Below are 23014 nucleotides of genomic sequence, written 5' to 3'. Positions count from 1 at the left end.
AAGGGAGGGAAATTGACATTGCCATAGGTGTATACTATAGGCCACCCAACCAAACAAAGGAAATAGTTAAACTTTTTGCTAATCAGCTAACTAAGGTATGTAGGAAGCACACCACAATAGTAATAGGGGATTTTATCTACCCTGACATCAACAACTGCACCAAGTGGAAGATCAAACAGGTTCCTAATAAACATAGCAGACAGCTTTGTTTCCCAAAAAGTAGAGAAGGGAACAAGGAAATCAGCCATATTGGACTTAATTCTCACTAACAGATGAAATGATAGAAGGTGTTGAAGCTACAGGAACCTTGTGGGGGAGTGATCATGCAATTTTGGAATTCAACATTATGCAAGCACAAGCAATAGAACAAAGTCTAACTAGAGTCTTGGACTTTTAGAGAGCTAATTTCAATAAACTTTGAGAGAGCTTGGGAAGGATTCCATGGATGAGAATCCTCAAGGGGAAAACAACTCAAGAAGCTTGGAAAATTTTGAAAAGTGAGATTATAAAAGGCCAGTCTAGCACAATACCAGTGAAGAAGAAAAATAACAGTTCTCAAAAGAAACCAGCATGGTTGCATAAAGAACTCTCTGACAAATTGAATGACAAAAAGGACAAGTTAAAAAGTGGAAAGGGGGGCACATAACTAAGGCAGAATATCAGCAAATAGCCTGAGCCTGCAAAGATGAAGTGAGGAAAGCTAAGGCTCACAACAAACAAAGGCTTAAGACAAAAGTAAAAAATAACAAAAAAAGCTTCTTCTGAAATTTTAAAAACAAGAAAAAAGTCAAGAAAAACAATTGGTCCATTGCTGGGAGAAAGTGGCAAGAACGTGGCAAGCAACAGGGAGAAAGCAGAACTACTTAACTCTTTTTTTGCATCTGTCTTTACACAAAAGGAAAAAACAGTCCAACCTATCAAAAACAGCATCACAAAAAACAAGTTAAAATAGGGAAGAAAATGGTAAGTGAGCACCTATCTAACCTTGATGAGTTCAAATCACCAGGACCAGATGGATTATACCCCAAAATTCTGAAGGAACTGGCAGATGTGATTTTAGGACCACTGAACTATATCTTTCAAAGATTCTGGAGCACCGGGGAACTGCCAGAGGACTGGAAAAGAGCTGATGTAGTTCCCATATTCAAAAAAGGAAAAAAAAATAGATCCAGGAACTACAGATCCATCAGCCTGACCTCAATACCAGGGAAGATTCTGGAAAAGATAATCAAGTAACGAATCAGCAAACACCTAGAAGCATAATAACCAAATAATAACCAAAAGCCAACATGGGTTTGTCAAAAACAGATCATGCCAGACTAATCTTATTGCATTCTTTGACAAAGTGACAAAACTAGTGGACCAGAGGAATGCCGTTGATATAATTTACTTGAACTTCAGTAAGGCATTTAACAAAGTAGACCATAACCTACTACTTGATAAAATGGAAAAATATGGATTAGGCAGCATCTCCACCAGATGGATTCGTAACCGAGCGACCAACCACACTCAACGTGTAGCCCTCAATGGAACTGCATCTACATGGAGGAAGGCATGCAGTGGGGTAGCCAGGGCTCTGTTTTAGGCCCAGTACTCTTCAACATATTCATCAATGATTTGGACGAGGGGATAGATGGGGAACTCATCAAATTTGCAGATGACACCAAGCTAGTAGGAATAGCCAACACTCCAGAAGATAGGCTTAAGATGCAGAAAGATCTTGACAGACTTGAATATTGGGCGCTATCTAACAAAATGAAATTCAATGGTGAAAAAAGCAAGGCTTTACATTTAGGCAAGAAAAACAAAATGCACAGGTACAGTATATGTGGTACCTTGCTCAAAAGTGGTGACTGTGAGAGAGATCTTGGAGTCCTAGTGGACAATCACTTAAATATGAGCCAACAGTATGCTGCAGCCAACACAGTTCTAGGCTGCATAAACGGAGGGATAGAATAAAGGTCACATGAAGTGTTAATATCACTTTATAATGCCTTGGTAAGGCCACACTTGGAATACTGCATCCAATTTTGGTCGCCACGATGTAAAAAAAGATGTTGAGACTCTAGAAAGAGTGCAAAGAAGAGCAACAAAGATGATTAGGGGACTCGAGGATAAAACATAAAAAGAACTGGATGGAACTGGATATGTTGTCTTATGAAAAGAAGGACTAGGGGTGACATGATAGCAGTGTTCCGATATCTCGGGGGTTGCCACAAAGAAGAGGGAGTCAAACTATTCTCCAAAGGGTAGAACAAGAAGCAATGGGTGGAAACTAATCAAGTAGAGAAGCAACTTAGAACTAAGGAGAAATTTCCTGACGGAACAATTAATCAGTGGAACAGCTTGCCTTCAGAAGTTGTGAATGCTCCAACACTGGAAGTTTTAAAGAAGAGATTAGATAACCATTTGTCTGAAGTGGTGTAGGGTTTTCTGCCTAAGCAGGAGGTTGAACTAGAAGTCCTCCACGGTCCCTTCCAACTGCTATTCTATTCTATTCTATTCAAAAGAGGGCAAATTTATTCTTTTTTTTCAAAAACAGGAAAACAGGAAAAAAACTAACTATGGTCTAGTTAGTTTTCATTCAGACTGTCTATAGCAGGCAGAACTTCACAATATATTGTTAAGTGGTTAGCTTGGGAATAACTAGAAAAAAACTTTTGCTTGGCAAAAGCTAGCATGAATTTATCAAGAATAAATCACGATAAACCAACTTGATGAACAGGAACGGAGTGGATGTACTGTACCTTGATTTTCAGCAAAGCATTTGACAAAGTCTCCCCCAAGATCCTAGTAGAGAAAATGACAGAAAGTAGTTCATGAAATGGATACAGAAGTGGTAGAACAATTATACTCGACAAGGATCCATCAGTGGCTCCATTGAAGGGAACAGTCAAGTGGCATCCTTCAGGACTCCATTCTAAGTCCTGTATTGTTCAACATGTTTTAAAAAAAATGGTTACAAGAATTACAGATGAAATAAATAGGGGGAAGGGAATAAGGATCATTATTTTTGAAGATAGGTCAAGATTCAGGAGGACCTATGGTTATTAGATAGAAGCCAGCAAGATGAATTTCAAAAGGGACAAATGCAAAGTTTTAGATTTGTATAGGAAAATTCAATGGCATGAATGTAGAACGAAGGATCATACCAAACAGCAATACATGTAAAAAGGAACTGAGTGTTTTTATGAACATGAATCAATGCTTTACTGCAGCTGCGGAGAAAGCAATGAAATTGCATTGAGAAGAACAGGTTCCTCTCTATTCTGTATTGGTCAGACTGCACCTAGAATATTGCATCTATGTGGGAAGATCATTATCAGATTGTAGCATGTCCAGAAGAAAGTAATGAAGATAGCAGGAGGACTGGAAGGAAAAAATACCCATGAAGGGACAATTGGAGGCATTGATTGTGTTTAGCTTTCAGAAAAGTAAATGACAGGAAGACCTACCATATTATTCGGGCCATTTTTGAGGCTTTTTACAGCCCATTTTGGGGGCTTTTTGCAGCCTGTTTTTGAAGCTTTTTTCAGCCCTTTTTGGGGGGCCGTTTTCAAGGCTTTTTTTGGCCCTTACTTGAGGCTTTTTTGAGGCCATTTTTTCCAAACATCAGGAAAAAAATTACTGAGCCCATGAACAGTGGAATAGACTGTACCAGAAACCAGTAGATTCTCCTGTGGAGAATATATTCCAATGTTGAGCAAGTGGCTAGATTAGATGGTTTACAAGATCTTTTCCAATTCTTATTTTCTAATTACATCATTGTTTTTTGACTTTGAGTCAGAATGATATATTCTGTTCTACACTCTGGAATAGAACAGAATAGATCATCATCATGCATGAGGCTGCTGCTTTAAAAAGCATAGTATATATTAATTAAATCAGTCAGCACATTTTATAGTAGCAAAATCTTTCCTTAACCTTTGACAAGGACCTCAGTGGAGAAAGTGATGATACAGACTGGGAACATGAAATGTTTGTAGATGGGGTCTTGTGGTCTTATTTTTTCTCTAAGCTTTTTGCATGCAAAAATAAATACAAATTATAAGGTAGATGCAAATTGGCCATGTGTTTTGATTATGACATATTTTAAAGTCTAATCCTTAGTTCGTTATTTGAGGTTTTTACTATTTTATGCCTGTTGATGATTAATGTAGTTTTAGGTTTTGAATTGTCTATATATTATAACACACAAAAAAACCTTCATAGTTTTAGCATTTTAATAGTTTAGAAACCCAATATTTTAGAAATCTATTTTTTTTTCCTTTTTGAGCCTTCGGGTCATTGTTGACTTGTAGCAACTGCCTAGATTAGTCCCTGCAATTTTTTGGCAAAGATTTTAGAAATGGTTTGTCATTGCCATTCCTAGCAGTGCTGTGGAGTCGAAGTCAGAGTCGAGGAGTCGGAGTCAGAGGAAATTTTGGGTACCTAGAGTCGGAGTCGGAAGTAAAAAAAAAACTGAGGAGTCGGAAGTACAAAAAACTGAGGAGTCGGAGTCGAGGAGTCGGAGTGGGAGGAAATTTTGGGTACCTGGAGTCGGAGTCGGAAGTAAAAAAACTGAGGAGTCGGAGTCGGAACATTTATCTCCTGACTCCACAGCCCTGATTCCTAGGACTGAGAGAGAATGATTGGCCAAAGATCCCCCAGCTGGCTCTGTTCTTAAGGCATAACTAAAATTCATGGTTTCCAGCTTCTAGCCTTATGGCTAACTACTAAACCAAATTGGCTCTCTTTCAACATAGTTAGCAGTGTGATAATTAGGTAAATTAGCCTTTAAGTATTTCAGACTCTCTTCAATTTTTTACCACCTTTAAGTATATTCTATATAAGCTTTTCTCTATATTTATATATTATGTATAACTTGTGTAGAAACTTTTCATCTTCTTAGAATTTCTGTGCTTGTTCACGGAACTATGTGATTTAATACAATTCTTTGAAAACATAGATATTAACCAATTTTGTTGTACACATGATGTACAGTGATAATAAAAACTATTATTATTATAACTTACAAAAATATGCTGCTGTGGCACCTTCAACATTTTTTTAAAATTAAGAAAAAGATGATGCAGGAGACAAGAGAAAGAGGAGGCCTAGGACTACCATGTTGGGAGAATTACTATTCAGCAGCGTTATTAATGTGGGTAAAAGAATGGATTACCTTGGGTAATAATCGTCTTCTTAAACTAGAAGGATACGATCTACAACAGGGATGGCACATGGCACTCTGGCAAAATGGCTCCCCACAAAGTAAATGGTTTACTAGACATTACATAAGAAATATTCTAATTCGAAATTGGGATAAGATCAGTAGAAAATATTATATTAAAACACCATGCTGGATATCTCCTGTGGAAGCATTGACATATCCTAAACTTTACAACCCAACAAAGAATTTAATATACAAGGATTTATTGAATGTACAGAGTAAACTAAAATCCAAACAGGAATTGAATGCATTAGGAATACAAATAGATTGGTGGACCTATTTGCAGATTCAATCCAAATTCAAAAAAGACAGAGACGGAAAAGGCATATATGTGGAGTTACAAAAATTAGATAAAATTTTGATGGGCCAAGAAAAAGGCATGATTTCAAAAAGTTATAAATTACTAATGGAATTAGAGATAGGTGATGAGATAATCAAAGACACAATGATTGCTTGGGGGAAAAATGTTGGGTATCCTATTCATTTAGATAAATGGCAAGGGATATGGTGGGAAAATATGAAATTAGTAGTCTCCACGACCTACAAGGAAAATATCTATAAGATGATATATAGGTGGCATCTCTCCCCTGATAGATTGGCTAAAATGTTTGTTGGACAATCGGTGGTTTGTTGGAAATGTGGGCAAGAAAAAGGCATGTATTATCATCAATGGTGGACATGCCAGGAAGCAAAAAATTTTAGGGGAAAATTAAAAAATGGTTGAATGAGATTTTAGTGGAAAAAATTGAATGGTCACCAGAGACATGCTTGCTCGGCTCCAAACCGGATAAGATCAAGAAAGATTCATGGTATTTAGCTCTACACATTATTACAGCGGCGAGATTGATATACGCTCAATATTGGAAAAACCAGAATATCCCATCAGAGGAAGCAATCATAAAAAAGATTCTGGATTGTGCAGAAGCTGATAAATTAACCAAAAAATTAAAAGATAAAGTCCAAACACAAACATGTTTATCCTGGGAGAAATTATATATTTGGCTAGAGAAGAGAATATCATAACCCAAAATAAATATGGAAGGATTGTTAAGAAGGAAACTACATTAAGTGTGGTTGGTTAGACCTAATCGAAATTTTAAGAGGGATGAGTTGCTCTTTCTCCCCTGGAATGTAATATTATATTGAATACTCAGATATGAAGGTACCATTTGTACCTATCACTTGTGTGTTATTTGTAATGTTCTTTGTGTTGTATGTTATTTATATGGTGTACTGTTATTTTTTTTTTGTTTGTTTTTAAAGGAAAATGTAAATAAAGACCATTTTAAAAAAAAACATTTTTTAAAAATTAGATTTATATCTCAACCTTTCTTTAGGAAATCAAGCCAAACTTAGATTGAAATCTTTATTATTATTATTATTATTATTATTATTATTATTATTATTATCATCATCATCATCATCATCATCATCATCATCATCATCATCATTTATTAAATTTGTATACCGCCCTACTCCCGAAGGGCTCAGGGCGGTGAACAGCCAAAAAATAAAATACATATAATACAAATGTTAAAAAACTATTAAAATACAATTAAATAATTTGGCCCAGAAAACAAAATTTAAAACACCCCAAATTTATAAGACAAATTTAAAATTTAAAAAATTTAAAAAACAGTTTAAAAAAGAGGTTAGGCCAGGCTGGCCTGCTGGAATAGGAATGTTTTGAGGGCACGGCGGAAAGCGTGCAGGTCTGTAATCCTCCGTATCTCCGGGGGGAGCTCGTTCCAGATGGCAGGTGCTCCCACAGAGAAGGCTCTTTCCCTGGGGGCCGCCAGTCAACACTGTTTGACCGATGGCACGCTAAGAAGCCCCTCTCTATGGGAGCGTACTGGTTGGTGAAAGGCTACTGGTGGCAGAAGGCGGTCTCGTAGATACCCCGGTCCTAGGCCATGTTATGTTATGTTATTCCTGCAACAACAAGGAGAAAGTAAGTGACTGATGCATGGTCACAGTCAGCGTATTACATGTATCCATTTAAATATTGATTTATTTTATTAGAGTGAGTGCCTTCAGAAACTTAAGACAACATATGTAGCACTACTGTATCTCATCTACTTTTTCTCAGAGCAATAATCTATGAAATAGGTTGTTCTTTGGTTCCAGTCCAAAAATATAACAACTTATATCATGCTGGCTCAATTTGTATAATTTTCTTAGCTAAAGTTATGACTGTGTGCATGACAATTGAGCACAGAAAGGAGGATTACATTACTTTTTCAGAAAATCTGCAAACTGGAAAAACGGTTCTTACACAAAGTTATTTTAGATTATTGAAATAAAAATTGAAAGGACATTAAAGGAAGATCATTGGTGCTGGAACATTTCATTTAGTTCTGCCAAGAAACTTTGTGCATTTTATTTAGAAATGCTTTTATTTAAAAAATATTATAATCTACATTTTTAATGCATTTATTTCTTAATCATTTGGATATTCTGGTGTCTCCTAAGGAAGCACTGTTACTGAAAATGCCATCCAATTCTGTTGTTGACTATGTTTAGCAAGCTTTAAATTGCTCTTTTATCATTCTACACAGTTTAAAGTTGCTTCAGCAAGTGAGTCAGCCAATAAATTGGCTAAAAAGTAAAATAGTTACATTTATTTGCTAATTTCTCAATCAGCTATTTTCCAACCCTTCAAATCAGAATTTGAATCAAACCTTGTGTTTTGTGTACAGATGTATACTGAGTCATTTATTAATGTACCCTTAGCTTTGTTATGTTATGAGGCTGTAAAACCTTCGACAGGAACATTTTGCAAAATGTATTAACATAAGCAAAATAATTCTTTTTTGAAGCATTAAAGCAACTATATCATTTCAAGTTTTTCTAGATGCACATGGATATACAGTACATCAGTGGTGAAATTCAAATTTTTTTTACTACCGGTTCTGTGGGCGTGGCTTGGTGGGCGTGGCAGGGGAAAGATACTGCAAAATCTCCATTCCCACCCCACTCCAGGGGAAGGATACTGCAAAATCCTCATTCCCTTCCCACTCCTGGAGGAAGGATATTGCAAATCCATTCTCACCCCACTCTGGGGCCAGCCAGAGGTGGTATTTGTGGTTCTCCGAACTACTCAAAATTTCTGCTACCGATTCTCCAGAACCTGTCAGAACCTGCTGAATTAAATGTCCTTTCAATTGGTTTGTTCATCTATAATATCTTAGGCTTTTTTTTTATTAAATTATAAAACTTGGCCAAGAATATAAATTTTTATTGTAAACCAAAACAGTATTTTTTTCATGATACAGCTGTTTCATATCACAGTACTGTAGTTTTATAAAATAAGATAATAATCTTGTCTTGTTCACAATATCAGTTGCTTCTGTTTCATTGGAAAGTAAAAAACTTCACAAGAACAGTGAAGCCTGTGCATGTAGTATAGTATAAAAACTGCATATTTTATAATGTCTTCATATTTGTACATGAATAAATAGTCTATTTGTACTGTGCAGAGTTTCAGTTCTGATTTAGGAAATGTGCAGCCGTTTTAAGATGTTGCAGACATGTTTGTACTTCCAATCCAAAATACTTCGTAACTCTCTACTGTTTCGTTAAAATCTGTGATTTGAGACACTATCTTTAATTCACATAAATTATTTTGTTACAGATAGTAGTTTTGTTATCTAGACTGGACAGTGGTTTGGTTTTTTTTATTAAGAGAGGGTATCTAATTAATTCAAAATAAATGGCTGCAATTCTAGCATAAGATTTTCTAATCTCATAAAGAAAAAAAGAGAACCAAGCTTGCAGTATGGGTCTTCTCTACCTATTTTAACAATAAGTACCTTAATCATGATGCAAAGTTTCATGTATACATTGTCCTTAATATAGATAAATGGAAAGAGATTTTTTAAAAAAGTTTCGAATGTAATTTCTCAGTAAGAGCAGATCAATATAAAATTGTTCTGCATCTGACCAAAGGGCTACTTAATCCTGCCTTTTCCATAAGGCCAATCAGAATTGGGTAAGAGGGCAATAAGCTTATGCAGTTCTACTGGATTCTGTTTACAGAGATACTCAAAAAGGGGAATGTGATTTTGGTGAATCTCTTTCCTGGCTCAATGGCTTTTGATAGTAGCATTGATTATGGTATCATTCTGGACCAATACTGTAGGTTTGGGAATTGATAGTAGAGTTGCACAATAGTTCCACTCTACAACGTAGACAGATGGGTATATCTTTGGCTGACAATGCCTCAGCCCGACAGCATTGGATTATAGTGTTCCACAAGATTTCATTCTTTTTTTTTAATCAAGTTTTTATTTATTTTTTTAATGTATACATATCATTGTGTGAATGGTGCGATGTTTGAATATCATACATTTCAATACATATAAACATATTCCTAATTATTATAAGCCATTTTCCTTATTCCATATTATTTACTCCTACCTTTTACACAAAATTTTAATTGTCATATAAATATTAACTAGTATGCAATAACATCTTCTAAACCGATGCACAAGATTTCATTCTGTTCCCCGTGCTATCTGTAAGTCAGGAATTATTTGTACCGGGAGCTAGGAGACCTTGTCCCTAAAAGGGACAAATATTGATTATATCTATGTCCCATCTTGCCTTCAGGGGTTCAAGTTGATGTGTATAGTATCCTTCCATTTTTCCCCACAACAATAAACCAGTGAGATTAGTTGGGCTGAGAAAAAATGTTTGGGTTAAGATCAACCAGGATGGACTTGAATTAGCAATAGCAATAGCGCTTAGACTTATATACCATTTTACAGTGTTTTACAGCCCTCTCTAAGCAGTTTACAGAGTCAGCATATTGCCCCCAACAATCTGGGTCCTCATTTTACTCACCTCGGAAGGATGGAAGACTGAATCAACCTTGAGCCAATGAGGATTGAACCCTTGGCAGTCAGCAGAATTAGCCTGCAATACTGGTGTTTTAATTAGAACATAGAATAATGGAAGGCACCTTGAGGTCATCTAGTCCAACTCCCTGCATGAGCAGGAGAATCTATACCATTTCAGACAGGTGGTTGTCCAGTCTCTTCTTGAAAACCTCCAGTGATGGGGCACCATCACTTCCCTCCCTCCTTGGTGCCAGTCCAACAGCTTGGACTCCCTGGTGCCAGTCCAACACCTTAAGCACAACACTACCTGGGCATTAATACAGTTAACAATAGGAAAAATAACAACAACAACAACAACAACAATAGGGAAATTCAGTAGTCCACCATCAGAGTTCCATTTACGTCAGATGCTAGATTAAATGAACCCAAAATGAAATAAGGAAGGAAAAGCCCTTATCTTCAGGCTGAGGAGGAATTTTTGCCACGGGCATCTTGTTTGAGTATGCTGGGGGAGACGCCTGCTTTGGCAGTCTTCTCTCATCCAGTGTGCCATGACCAACCTGTTATTATGTTGAAAGGAGCCTTCTTTATTGCTCATTCAGTGCGGCATCTTAGTGCTCCTAAGTAGGCTTCCCCCACCCTGTGAACACTGAGCCTTTTATGCTGTTTATCCACAGCTGCAGCATGCCATTCATTTGTTCATCAGCACTGCAGCAGTTTGAGAATCCAGTGTTTCCCCACCTATTCACTTCCTTTCTCTACGCTCATCCTACAACGAGTGTGGTTAAGGGAACAGATCACCTGCGTCCCACCCTCCCTGATACAATCACCTATATATGAAACTGTTGGGATAACTGTGGAAAGCAAGTGTCATTAATATGTTGGTGACATGTTTCTGTGCGTTATCTAAATCAGGAGAAAGAAGAGGTAATGAAATAGGTTGCTGATATATTTCTGGGTATTTAAATCGGGAGAAGTCAGTAAGGCGAATCTGAATCCCAGATTCAGATTTAGTCACTGTGTATAGGGGGTTAATTGGGAATTAGAAGGACTAACTGCTATTGCTGGATTTGCATATTCCCCCGAAGGAGCATGCGCTTGTAAGACATCATTTAGAACAGTGGTGAAATGTAAAATTTGTTATTACCGGTTCTGTGGGCGTGGCTTAGTGGGGGGGTAATGTGACTGGGTGGGCGTGGCCAACTTTTTTTTTTTACTTTTAAAAGCATTCTTTTTACAACCTCTTCGTCTGAAGAGGTTGTTAAAAAAATGCTTTTAAAAGGCCCTGACGATCCCAGCTTAGTTGCCTGACTGTCAGAACCTTTTTTTTCCTTTAAAAGCAAAAAAAAAAAAATGCTTTTAAAAGAAAACAAAAGCCTCTGACGATCAGGTAACTCAACTGGGATCGTTAGAGCCTTTTAAAAGCATTTTTTTACAACCCAAGAGATTGTAAAAAAAATGCTTTTAAAAGGCCCTGACGATCCCAGCTGAGCCACACGATCAAAGAGGTTTTAGAAAAAATGCTTTTAAAAGTAAAAAAAAAAGCCTCTGATGATCACGCGGCTCAGTTGGGCATGGGGGGGGGGCAGGGATTTTTGCTACCGGTTCTCCGAACCACCCACCGCCATCGCTACCGGATCGGGTGATCCAGTCCGAACCGGGAGCATTTCACCCCTGATTTGGAAGCAAAACGGCTTCTATTACAAGGGGCGCATGAATTCAACTCTACCTACAACTGTTCCTGGAGAGGGATAACCTGGCCAAATTAGGGATTTTCCTTAAGAAACCTGCAGTTCCTTTGGTTGAGAAATTGCAGTATTGCCAAATGCAGGTAGTCCTCGAATTACAACCACAATAGAGCCCAACATTTCTGTTGCTAAGTGAGACAGTTGTTAAATGAGTTTTACTCCATTTTATGACCTTTCTTGCCACAGTTGTTAAGTGAATCATTGCTGTTGTTAAGTTAGTAACATGGTTGTTTAAGTGAATCTGGCTTCCCCATTGTCAGAAGTTTGCAAAAGGGGATCGCATGACCCCAGGAATACTGCAACATCACAAATATGAACCAGTTGCCAAGCTTCTGAATTTTGACCATGTGACTATGGAGACGCTTCAATGGTTGTGTGAAAAATGGTCATGAGTCAGTGCCATTGTAACTTCAAACGGTCACTAGATGAATGATTGTAAGCTGGGGACTATCTGTACCACAAATAGGTAGATGAATGGAACAACCTAATTCATATTATACCTATTGTCATATTACATTATAATATGAATTATGTTGTAGTGTTGAAGGCACCCTTCTCACTGCCAGTTAGTTATGGAGTTAAATTCAAAATAAGTATAATAATATATCATATGCATTGTAGCTTAGAATAGGGGTCTCTGCGGGACCGGTCCGCAGCATTCCAGCAACCAGGCCGCACAATCAAACGAAGCCCCATTCGCGGAATGCAAGCAGCATGCAAAATCATGCCCCCTCCGGTCCGCGGAAAAACTTCTCACCACAGAACCGGCCCCCGGTGCCCAAAAGGTTGGAGGCCGCTGCCTTGGAACATCTCCTTTCTGAAGAGGTTCACCAATTGGATGCCAAAATATGCTCATGCTCAGTGCAAAGCATGCAAAGAGGCTTGTATGAAAGCGCACTGCTCTTCTTCTTTTCAACGCAGTGCATTTACCTTTCAACCCTTTCATGGTTGATTGGAGGAGTAATAATGTCTGGAGGGCATGAGGCTTTTATGCAAACTGCTGACCAACCGACCTGACGCTCAATCAGCAGAGAGAATCACAATGAAATGGAAGGAGGAAAGGGCGAGGGCAGCGTTTGTGATCTCAATCTGATTACCCTGGGAGAGAGAATGCCATAAGCGATTTACAGGCTGCTGGTGTTTTGCAAACAGCAGCAATTTAAGAGCAGATTAAGAGAAACACCTTTTCTTTTGTTTTTTTCTGGACTCTGGTGAATAAGAGAGATTGCCTTTGAAGTGGAATCCAGATTTCTATAATTATGCAAAAAGTAGCATGGCCATCCTTCCCATTGCAAATGTATTTATTTCCAATGACATCGTTTTATTTCATAAAGTTGTATGGACATTTACTTATTAAAAGTTCCATTTTTTCCATTAACCCAATAAAATCATTATATGGATGGATACAAAATACATTAACTCACTTTAGGGAATGATGTATATCATCACACAGTTATGAACTCTTACTTTGATATCTGACAAAACAACTTCTCCCTTAGTTGTTTGTCTGTAACCAGCATTCTCTTGGCCATGGTCTCATTAAGATTCCTCATTTGCCAAGAAACAGCTGCATAGTGACTTAAGACAGGACATTTGCAATACAAATGCATCAATTCAAGAATTTCTTCCTGTCCTCAGTTCCTAATCTTTAGAGCTTTCTGCAACAGCTTCCTTCTTTCCAGACTGAAGAACAAATGCTATTGCTTTAAGAAGCTCCTTGTGAATTGAACTCTTGAAGAAGTAGTACTGTTTGTTTTCCAGACTCATGTATAAAATCAGGCAACTGTAATTGAACAGCAAAGAAATATGACACTTGTGCAAGGACCAAGTGAGGGAGTTTTTGTACTTACCGTACTTCACAATTCTGGAGTCACTGCCTTTTCTGCAATCGATTGTATTTGATGTTGCTCTCTAAATAAGGTTTTATTGTCATTCCTCCTGCTTTAGTTTATCACTACTATTTTGATTTCTACACATTTTAATCTTATATTTTATATTTTAAATTTTATGTCAGATAGCAGGGGTGTCAAACTGGCGGCTCACAGGCCAGATGCATCACACACAGGCCGCACCCACCCCAGCTCCGCAAAGGGGAAAAAAGTCATGAAATGTCATGTAACAAAGCGAGTTTGACACTCGTGTCATATAGTATGCCTTATTTTAATTGTGATGCTTCTATCACAAATGAGCTACTGTCTGGATCTGAGAAAGCTCTAGAAACAAAAAGCTTTCACTTGAACTGTTAAGACTGTTCTGTCTAATAATAAAGTTTTTTGATTGAATCAAAAGAAAATCAAAACATTTCTGTACTAAAGAAAATGCAAGGGTTAAGCATTCAATACAAATCTTTTCAAAACACCATCCCTCAACATTAATTGGATCATAGCTAGAATCCAGCAATCCTAGGATTTGTGATGCAACAGTTTTCTTGTTTCTTGTTTTCATTAGCCTTTGTGTTCATTTATAATAGGTTTCTTCAGGCAAAAAACTCCAAAAAAAATAATAATCATATAACATATTCATCTGATGCAATTTTTAAAAGATTGGTCGTTTTGTAGGATCTGCTGGACACAATACGGTATTTGAGATAAGGATAAGTAAAAGCTGCACAAGCAAGTATCAGTTTCCCATTGGGTTCTCTTTTTTGTTTCAAATGGAGTATTATGACTTTATCATATTTCCACACATGTTTATAACCCTCTTATGGCTTATTACAAAGAGCTTAGTTGTCATTCCATCTCCAAATGATGTCACAAACATAAGTAAGATATATTTCTACTGTTTTCTGAATACTGTAACAAAATCAATGGAAGCCTTGTCATCAGCTTCCAAAAAATGAAAGTTGTAGCATTCATTGATTTTTGCTGTGGTTTCTGAGAAAGACCCATTTTAAAAATGTGATTCCTCAACAGATAAGTGATACATCTGTAGAAAACAGCAAATGATCTGGTATTAATTGAACTCTAAATTAATCCAGATCTGCATATAAAGTCACTGGGCAGAGTAATTTCAATTGCAATTGTAAACCTGACACATTTCTAAGAATATAAAGAAGGGATGATCCAAAGTTTGTTTCTCAAAAACAGGCTAAAATAAAATATTTTATTATTTCTATTGAAATATGTTTTATATACAACATTATTCTGCTTCTATATTATAATACTCCATGTTTCTTTACTTCATCCAAGCTCTCAAACCAGCTGAAATTTATTTAATCTGACACACATAATCGGGTCCCAGAATTCTGTATGCAGAATTTCAGTTGTCTTACCGTTATTGGTCACAGAATATCTGGTGGAAACTTGTGTTTGCTGTGAGGCAGGTTTGAAATATATGAAGTTAGTGCCATTCTACCATTAGATATCACATTGCCTCTAGTACTTCTCAGAACTCTTCAAATGCATATTGCTTGTATGTATGTAAGTATTGCTAGTATTGCTAGTATTGCTAGTTTCTATAGCAACCTAATTGCTAATCTAATCAAAGAAGTTAATTTAATAATCTCTGCAAGTTCTATAATCTTCACCAACCACTCTTCCTTTGTAGGTATAGCTAATTCTCAACTTACAACCAGTCACCTAACAACTATTCAAAGCTACACTGGCCTGGGAAAGGGTGCTTTTTGGCATTGTAAAACATTATGCTGGCTGCCAGTTCCTGATGTCACATGATTGCATTTCATAATTGACAACTGACTTTCAGTTACAACTGGTAGCCAAGTACCCCACAATTTCATGATCACCATTTGCAATCTCCTCTGCTGGCTTCCCTAGAAAGTCAATGGGAAGACAGCAGGGAAATTTGCAAGTGGAGGGAAGGAAGGGGGCCTGAAATCCTTGTGGGACTGCAGGAACAGAGCTGAAATCTTCAGAATTTCATCACTATTCCTGCAGCCTGCGAAAGGATTTTTCTCCCCCTCCAAGCAGAAAGAGGAAGAGAAATCCTTTGTGGGGCTGCAGCTGAAATCTTCAGGATTTTAGCTCCACAAAAGGTTTCCCTTCTGTGCATGGAAAGAAGCTAAAATTCTTTAGTAGCTGGGAACATTTGAGAGCAAATGGGCTGCCTCCTGGTTGGGTTGCTCTTTTACTCCATCTGCTTAACCTGGGAGATCACCTAACTACCACAACCAAGAGTGCCAGAATTGTGGTCATTGAGTGAAGTAGTCACATAGGCATCTCACTTAATAATCACTTCATATGTTCATTTTATCATACTTTCTTTCACTTCTTCTTCTGTCTTTCAACAAAGTTTATTCATTTTAGCAATAACATGTTCATTATTAGTACAGCTTTCTGTTTCAAACTCCATCTTACATTGTTCAAAACTATAAAATCCTTTATCCGCTTCAATCCTGTCTGATAATTGTATACAAGAAAACCATTGACAAATATATCCTTAGTTTGTCAAATCTTCTCTGATTTTATTTTACAATCCTCTTGACAAAATTTTAGTACATCGTGGTAAGTTAACCATTTGTGTTTACTTATCATTTCTTTACTATAAAATGCTTCTTGCACTGAAAGTCACAAAAGTGTTTTCAGGCACAACCTATGTTTATATTTATTCCATACTCTAAAAATGGCCCATCTGGCATAATGAATTTTGAAATCTACATTAACCTTAAGTTTGTCACATCACAGGTATCCCTGTCATACGTTCTCAAAAGATTTTCCAGATTCTCTTTTCCAATAGTACATTAAATGGTAAACCCCAATATTCAAGTTGCCTTGTTCACTGATGCTTTGATTCTTACAATCTTTACATCACTATCTCATTTTTTTTTCTTTACAATATATAGTTGTGTCAGTAAAAACAATGTTAAATTAATGGACTTAAGGTTATAATTCTAATGAAAGCTAGGGAGTTTTGTTACTTAAGCTTAAATGCTACTTCAAGAAAACCCAAGAAGCCAACTGCAGAGACATCAAGGAAAGTAAATGTGACAATAAATGAGGATAAAGAGATTGCAGAAGAGCTAAAGGAATAGTGTGTTTATGGTTTTAGTTTGTTCTTACCATTATTATTTGTCTCAATTTGCATTTTAATTTGTTAATAAATGGGTGTTAGGAGCGATGGTGGACAAGTACATTGGTGATGTCAAATTATTTTGTATAGTTTGCTCAAAGGGGTATATATTGATTGCAAAAACAGATATTTCACTGTAAATAATGACAATATAAAACAAAACAATACAGTTGCGAAATCAGAACTGATGGTGACTGTCATAAAGGCTTTGTGGGCTCATAGGTCTGGGCCCACTTCACATCACACCTTGTGAATTTTTCTCTGCCCTTGTATTAGCAAAGCAAAGCAAGTTCTTAGTTTTGCGTTTATGCATATAAAGCATTTCAGACAGCTATTTCATTACTGCATGATTGATCACTTTCCCTGGCTTTCGTGCATCTCTCCATTTCTGATAAACCATAGCAAAATGCTGGCAAGGCTATAAAACAACAGCTTGATTTGTATGCCTCTGGCCATGCATATTAAAGTTAACCGTCTCTGGGTGGTCATGTGTGCAGACCACATGTCCACTCAATATGCACAATGCTATTTCTGTATTCCGACTTCCTACTTAAGAGTTAAGGAGTTAATTTTGCTGGCTGGCAGGCTCCTATAGCATTCTGACTTTCTTCTGCCTCCACAGATACCATCTAACATTGGGAAGATCTGTCTGTCATTGCCTCTTCTTTCTTCAATAGTTTTTGGATCTTTATCCAAAATCCAAATGTTTTCCCCAGGTTTTGGAACCAATAAGATCTGAACAGCCAACACTACCTAAAATCTGTTTTGGTTTGGCTTTTCACTCCCCACCGTCATCCTTCCAAAAGTTTGTCCTTAAATTTCCAGCTGTCTCCTCCCTGTTGCCAGTAACAGTTTTCCTATGGGAAGACGACTAACTGTGAAAATATAGGTTATCTCTCCTTCTCTCAGCTTCTATCCACTAAAAAATAAATGCATGTATCTATAGGTGACTATGTGATATTGATGTTGTGACACAGTGGCAGAATAGAGAAGGAACATTGGGATTACAATAGATATTTGAATTACAAATATCTAATAGTCAACTAATTCTATTTTGGGGTCTATTTGGAAATAAATTGAAAACATCACTGCCAATATTATAATAATTTTATGTGAGGATGCATAAAGCAACAAGAGGCTCACATTGCTTGGGCATAGAGTACCATTATCAGATAAACTAGTGTAGCAGATGATAGACCAAGGGACAATTTGCTGGGGGGGGGGGCTCAATCCTACAGGTTTGATAAATGTGAAGTCCTTCATATTTCAATAAATGTGAAATCATGTAAAATCTGTTCCGGTGTAAAACCTGGTATTCTCACATGCCTTTCAAAAGAACATATTTCTGTAAATAAGATCTCGGTGGTTTCCTTTTCATGAAAACTGATGACTCTCTCTACATCTTGCAGAAAATGTCTGAAGTATTTTAAATAGTCTAGAAATAAAATTAAAAACCAAAACAAATAGATGGTATGTTGCTAAAACATGAAGCATACAGGTCTTCGGACTGGAATCAAGTAGTCTATAAATCTAATAAATAAAATAAATGTTCTGTGGCATAGATAATCGTGTTGAATAAACAGGATAGAAGATTGTTAAACTAATTTTTGTGTGGGAAATGTTGTTCCTTTGGAATGGAGCAAAAGAAAAGAAAATAACAGCTCCAGATTTTGCTGAGACATGAGCTGGATCTGATCTCTTTTCTCCCTGAAATGGTTCCCTTCTAGTTGTCCATCATAACTTTATAATATTAAGAAGTTATATCTGTAGCCCATATGCAAGATAAGCCATAGTACATTCCTTTGTATTATGTTTTTTTCAGAATAAGATTTGTTTTTTCTGCATACAGTAGCTTTTCCCAACTCTTCCCTATCTTATGCGTTGAGACTGTAACTCTCAAAAACCATCAATGTTGAATTATAAGATTGCAAAATAAAGTATTTCAGTGACAGTTTGCAAGATTTTGAATAAAGATGTAAGGATTTCACATTAATTATGCTTCTTTTTTTTATCTCTGCAGAAATTTCATCTTATATTTAGAACACGGATATAAAAAAAGGCATTGAAGAAAAAAGCAGATAAATATGAACGAATACCATCGCTGCTTCCCTTTATCTGGGTGGATATAAGTGATGTGATAATCATATTCTTTCGGATATTTTTTTTTTTAAAGAAGATAAAGGCTTGGCTGACATCCTTCTCCAGAAGTCTACAGCATATTAAAAAGAAATGACAAGCTTATTGGCAGAAGATAACGTGGAGTCCCAGGGCTCAGATGAGCTTGAATGCAAAATCTGTTACAACCGCTATAACTTGAGACAGAGAAAACCTAAAGTCCTGGAGTGTTGCCATAGAGTATGTGCCAAATGCCTTTGCAAGATCATAGACTTTGGGGAATCTCCTCAGGGAGTCATCGTTTGTCCATTCTGTAGGTTTGAAACATGCCTGCCTGATGATGAGGTGAATAGCCTTCCAGATGATAACAACATCCTGGTCAATTTGGCTTATGGAGGAAAGGTAAAGAAGTGCCTACCGGACAATCCTACAGAACTTTTGTTGACTCCCAAAAGGTTGGCATCCCTTGTCAGTCCTTCCCACACCTCCTCCAACTGTCTGGTTATTACCATCATGGAAGTACAAAGAGAAAACCCTCCAACACTGAACTCCACCCCGGTGGTGGAATTCTACAGGCCTACAAGTTTTGATTCTGTGGCATCGGTACCCCACCATTGGACAGTGTGGAACTGTACTTCCTTGCTCTTCCAGACTTCCATTCGAGTCCTAGTTTGGTTGCTAGGCTTGCTGTATTTTAGTTCTTTGCCTTTAGGGATCTACTTACTGGTATCAAAGAAAGTCACTCTGGGGGTAGTATTTGTCAGCCTTGTTCCCTCGAGTCTTGTTATTCTCATGGTTTATGGCTTTTGCCAATGTATATGTCACGAGTTTTTGGAATGTATGGCTTCTTCTTAACAGCAGTCGCAATGAAATAAGCAATGAAACATATGAAATGGCCATAGATGTAGCGTAGGTAACTTACTGTATACTTCTCTTTCATATTCTTGTTACTTTTATCCATTGAATAAGAATACTGACCAGTTTTGTGGTCCTTTTATTACTTTTAAGAGTAAATGAATTGTTTTATTCTGCTCTATCCTGTTTATCAATGAATAATAACTTTTAATAGACTAAGCAATAGAAAGAAGATGAGTCCAGAATAACTTCTTAACTAGGTGCCTGATGCTACATTACAATAGTGCTTTCATTTAAAAGAATTTCTTCATTTAGGAATACGACTGGCCTTTCTGGACCCATTTCAGATGAAATATCTATTGCATTAAACTGTGTGTTATTTCTACTGGTGTTTGAGTAATGTTCTTTGGGATGTTATGAACTGGAGCTCTCCGCTGCATTAGCTCCCTTGAAATCATTAAAGAGGTTTATTAGAGCGCTTGGACATTTCATTAGAATTCCATAGATATCTATGGAGATTCTCAGTCATCCAGGCCACGGTTGTCCCAAAGGTGCTTTTTCAAGAGGCAACTGGACTTTCTGGTTTTTCTTTGAAGACATTTTGCTTCCCATCCCAGAAGTTTCTTCAGCTCTGACTGGATAGTGGGCAGTGGAAGGATTCAAATAATTTATTTATTTAAATAAATCCTTCCATTCCACACCATCCAGTCAGAGCCGAAGAAGCTTCTCGGATGGGAAGCGAAACATCTTCAAAGAAAAACCAGAAAGTCCAGTTGCCTCTTGAAAAAGCACCTTTCGGATAGAATTCCATAGGTTTCCCTGTGGAAGAATAGGTTTCTGAGCATTGGGTTCAGTTTCTACAGTCCACAAAGAGAATTAGTGATATCTCTACACCAGACTTCAGAGAAGTCAGGAAAAAAACTGTAAGAGAAAGATGGATGCTTAGATATTAAAGCAACCCATACAGGCAAGAGGCTGCAAAAAGCCACCATCTTTGGCCATACACTATAATAACATAATCCTCTGCTTATATTTCTCCTCAATTATTTTCTGTTTGCAGGAAAACAGAATTGATTTCACAATTGATTTCACAGATGGCAATTTATTGCCATTCTTCATTATTATATACATAGCTTATGTATTTTTCTTTCCAGTTGCGACCAAATAGATTAAAGCCTTTGGCCTTTTCCTACTTGCATTCAACTGTGACACAAACGTGGCACATTTTTTTCTACCATGACCACATGACATGAATCAGAGGACCTTTGAAACGGTGTAAAAATAGCAATATTTGCCCTCATTCCAACACTTTGCATCGCAGTACTCTGCCTCTTTTTCAAACATTGCAATTGATTTCCTCCAAGACAGTGAGGTGAAAAAACCTAATAGGTTTTATAAAGATGGAGATTGTCCTTGGACAGTGTTGGAATGACAATAACTCAGCAGATTTTGTGTTAATATAGGTTTTTGCTGACTCAAGGATGGTGGATAGCACTTCAACCCAGCAGTGGAGAAAGGCTCTTTATACAAAAAGTATAAGGTTGAGGTATAAGAACGAGAAGAAAGCGCAAATGGAGGCAAAGAAGGAGGAACACATTTAGAAGATTTCAGCCAGAAGATTTCAACATAGGGAGGATTTCCGTATTGACTATCTACAGCACGGGTGTCAAACTCATGGCGTCACGTTGCCCGCATGTGACATATTGCAACGTTCTCCCCATTTGTGGAGCTGGGGTGGGCGTGGCCTGCGTGTGACACATCCAGCCCATGGGCCACCAATTTGACACCCCTGGTCTACAGAATGCATGGTTTGCTCGGCACATATCAAACCAAATAATGCGCTAAGTGTCATAAGCAAAAAACATGGTTTCAGTTTGCAGGTAGAAATCCAATTTTAAGATTTATGATGGAGAATGTAATTGGACTGTAATAATGTGAGTTTAACTGAATAATGATAATTTGCTGTTTTGTTCTACTTTAAGTAAAGTAACTTACTAATATTTAGATGATTTTAAGGGACTTTAAAATACAAGGGGAGCATTAGGGGTCATACGCAGTATGTCGTAGAATGAGAAAAAGCAAACAATGCAAAGAAGATTTTGGATAATATCGTAACAGGAAAGAAGACCAATTCCATTTTTCTACCAGAAACCCTTAACTGTAATATAAAACATTGGTAATGTTGAAATAGCATTACATTAGTGTGGGAAAATGTCGGATATAGCTTGCTCTTACTGTTCTGTTGAAATCACTGATTGTTAAAGTGCTTTTATCTCAACTGATACAAAGCAACATCCCCCCAAAGCCTAAAGAAATGTTAATTTTGCCAATTGCTAACAGCATTAAAAACAATGTCTTTGAATGATATATTAATACTATTAATGTGTTTGTAGCAATGCATGTGTAGTCAGACGAAATGCCCTGGCCAGCACCAGTAAACCACAAAGTATCATCCATGACTCCAATATGAAACAAAGAAAACCATTCAAGAGAAAATGTTTTATACTGTCTGTGACATTTGTATAACTTGTTTATCTGTATATGTGTCATGAGGATTTATATATTTGTAGGGAATCCATACTCGGATTGTTCATACTGTACTATTTCATAATAAATTGATTCTTCATGCAAGATGAAATTAAAGATAAGCATGCACCATTTCTGTAAATGTTTATAAGTTGTGGTTGGCAGTGATACTAATGCTAGGTTTTTGGCCTATGCCTTAAGAATTTATGTTGACACAGTATCATATTCTGTATGTTTCAAAATAGTGCCTTAAAAACCAATTCTTTATTTCCTTTAAAAATGAAATAATAATATGTTAAATTAATGCAGGTAGTCCTTAACTTACAATTGGTTTAGTGACCATTGGAAGTTCCAACAGCATTGAAAAAAGTGACTTATAGCCATTTTTCACACTTATGTCCATTGCAGGTTCCCCATGGCCAAATGATTTACATTTGGATGCTTGACAACTGGTTCATCTTTATGATGGTTACAGTGTCCTGGGGTCATATGAATATCTTTTGCAGCCTTCTGACAAGCAAAGGCAATGGGGGAAATCAGATTTACTTAACAACTGCTATTAATTTAACAACTTCAGTGATTCACTTAACAAATGTGCAAGAAAAGTTGTAAAATGAGGCAAAACTTATTTAACACATTTCTCACAACACAACAACACAAATTTTGGGCTCAATTGTGGTCATAAATTGAGG

The 23014-nt window shown here is 37.0% G+C and overlaps 1 protein-coding gene across 2 annotated transcripts in view; it reads left to right on the top strand.

Moving 5' to 3' along the window:
- RNF182 (ring finger protein 182) overlaps nucleotides 1-20181 on the top strand; it is a 32604-nt gene extending 12423 nt beyond the window's left edge. For both annotated transcript variants that reach the window (XM_070942493.1, XM_070942491.1), the window contains exon 2: nucleotides 18847-20181. In XM_070942493.1, the coding sequence (XP_070798594.1) occupies nucleotides 19056-19796 (741 nt within the window). In that variant the 5' untranslated portion in view covers nucleotides 18847-19055 and the 3' untranslated portion in view covers nucleotides 19797-20181. The remainder of the gene's footprint in view (nucleotides 1-18846) is intronic.
- Nucleotides 20182-23014: the final 2833 nt, after the last annotated feature.

This window comes from Pituophis catenifer, unplaced genomic scaffold (genome assembly GCF_029215685.1).
Source record: "Pituophis catenifer annectens isolate HBS135680 unplaced genomic scaffold, rPitCat1.0.hap2 SCAF_3, whole genome shotgun sequence".
In the NCBI taxonomy this organism is placed as follows: domain Eukaryota; kingdom Metazoa; phylum Chordata; class Lepidosauria; order Squamata; family Colubridae; genus Pituophis; species Pituophis catenifer.
The sequence above is the reverse complement of the archived record's forward strand: the minus strand, read 5'-3'. Positions and strand labels throughout refer to the sequence as shown.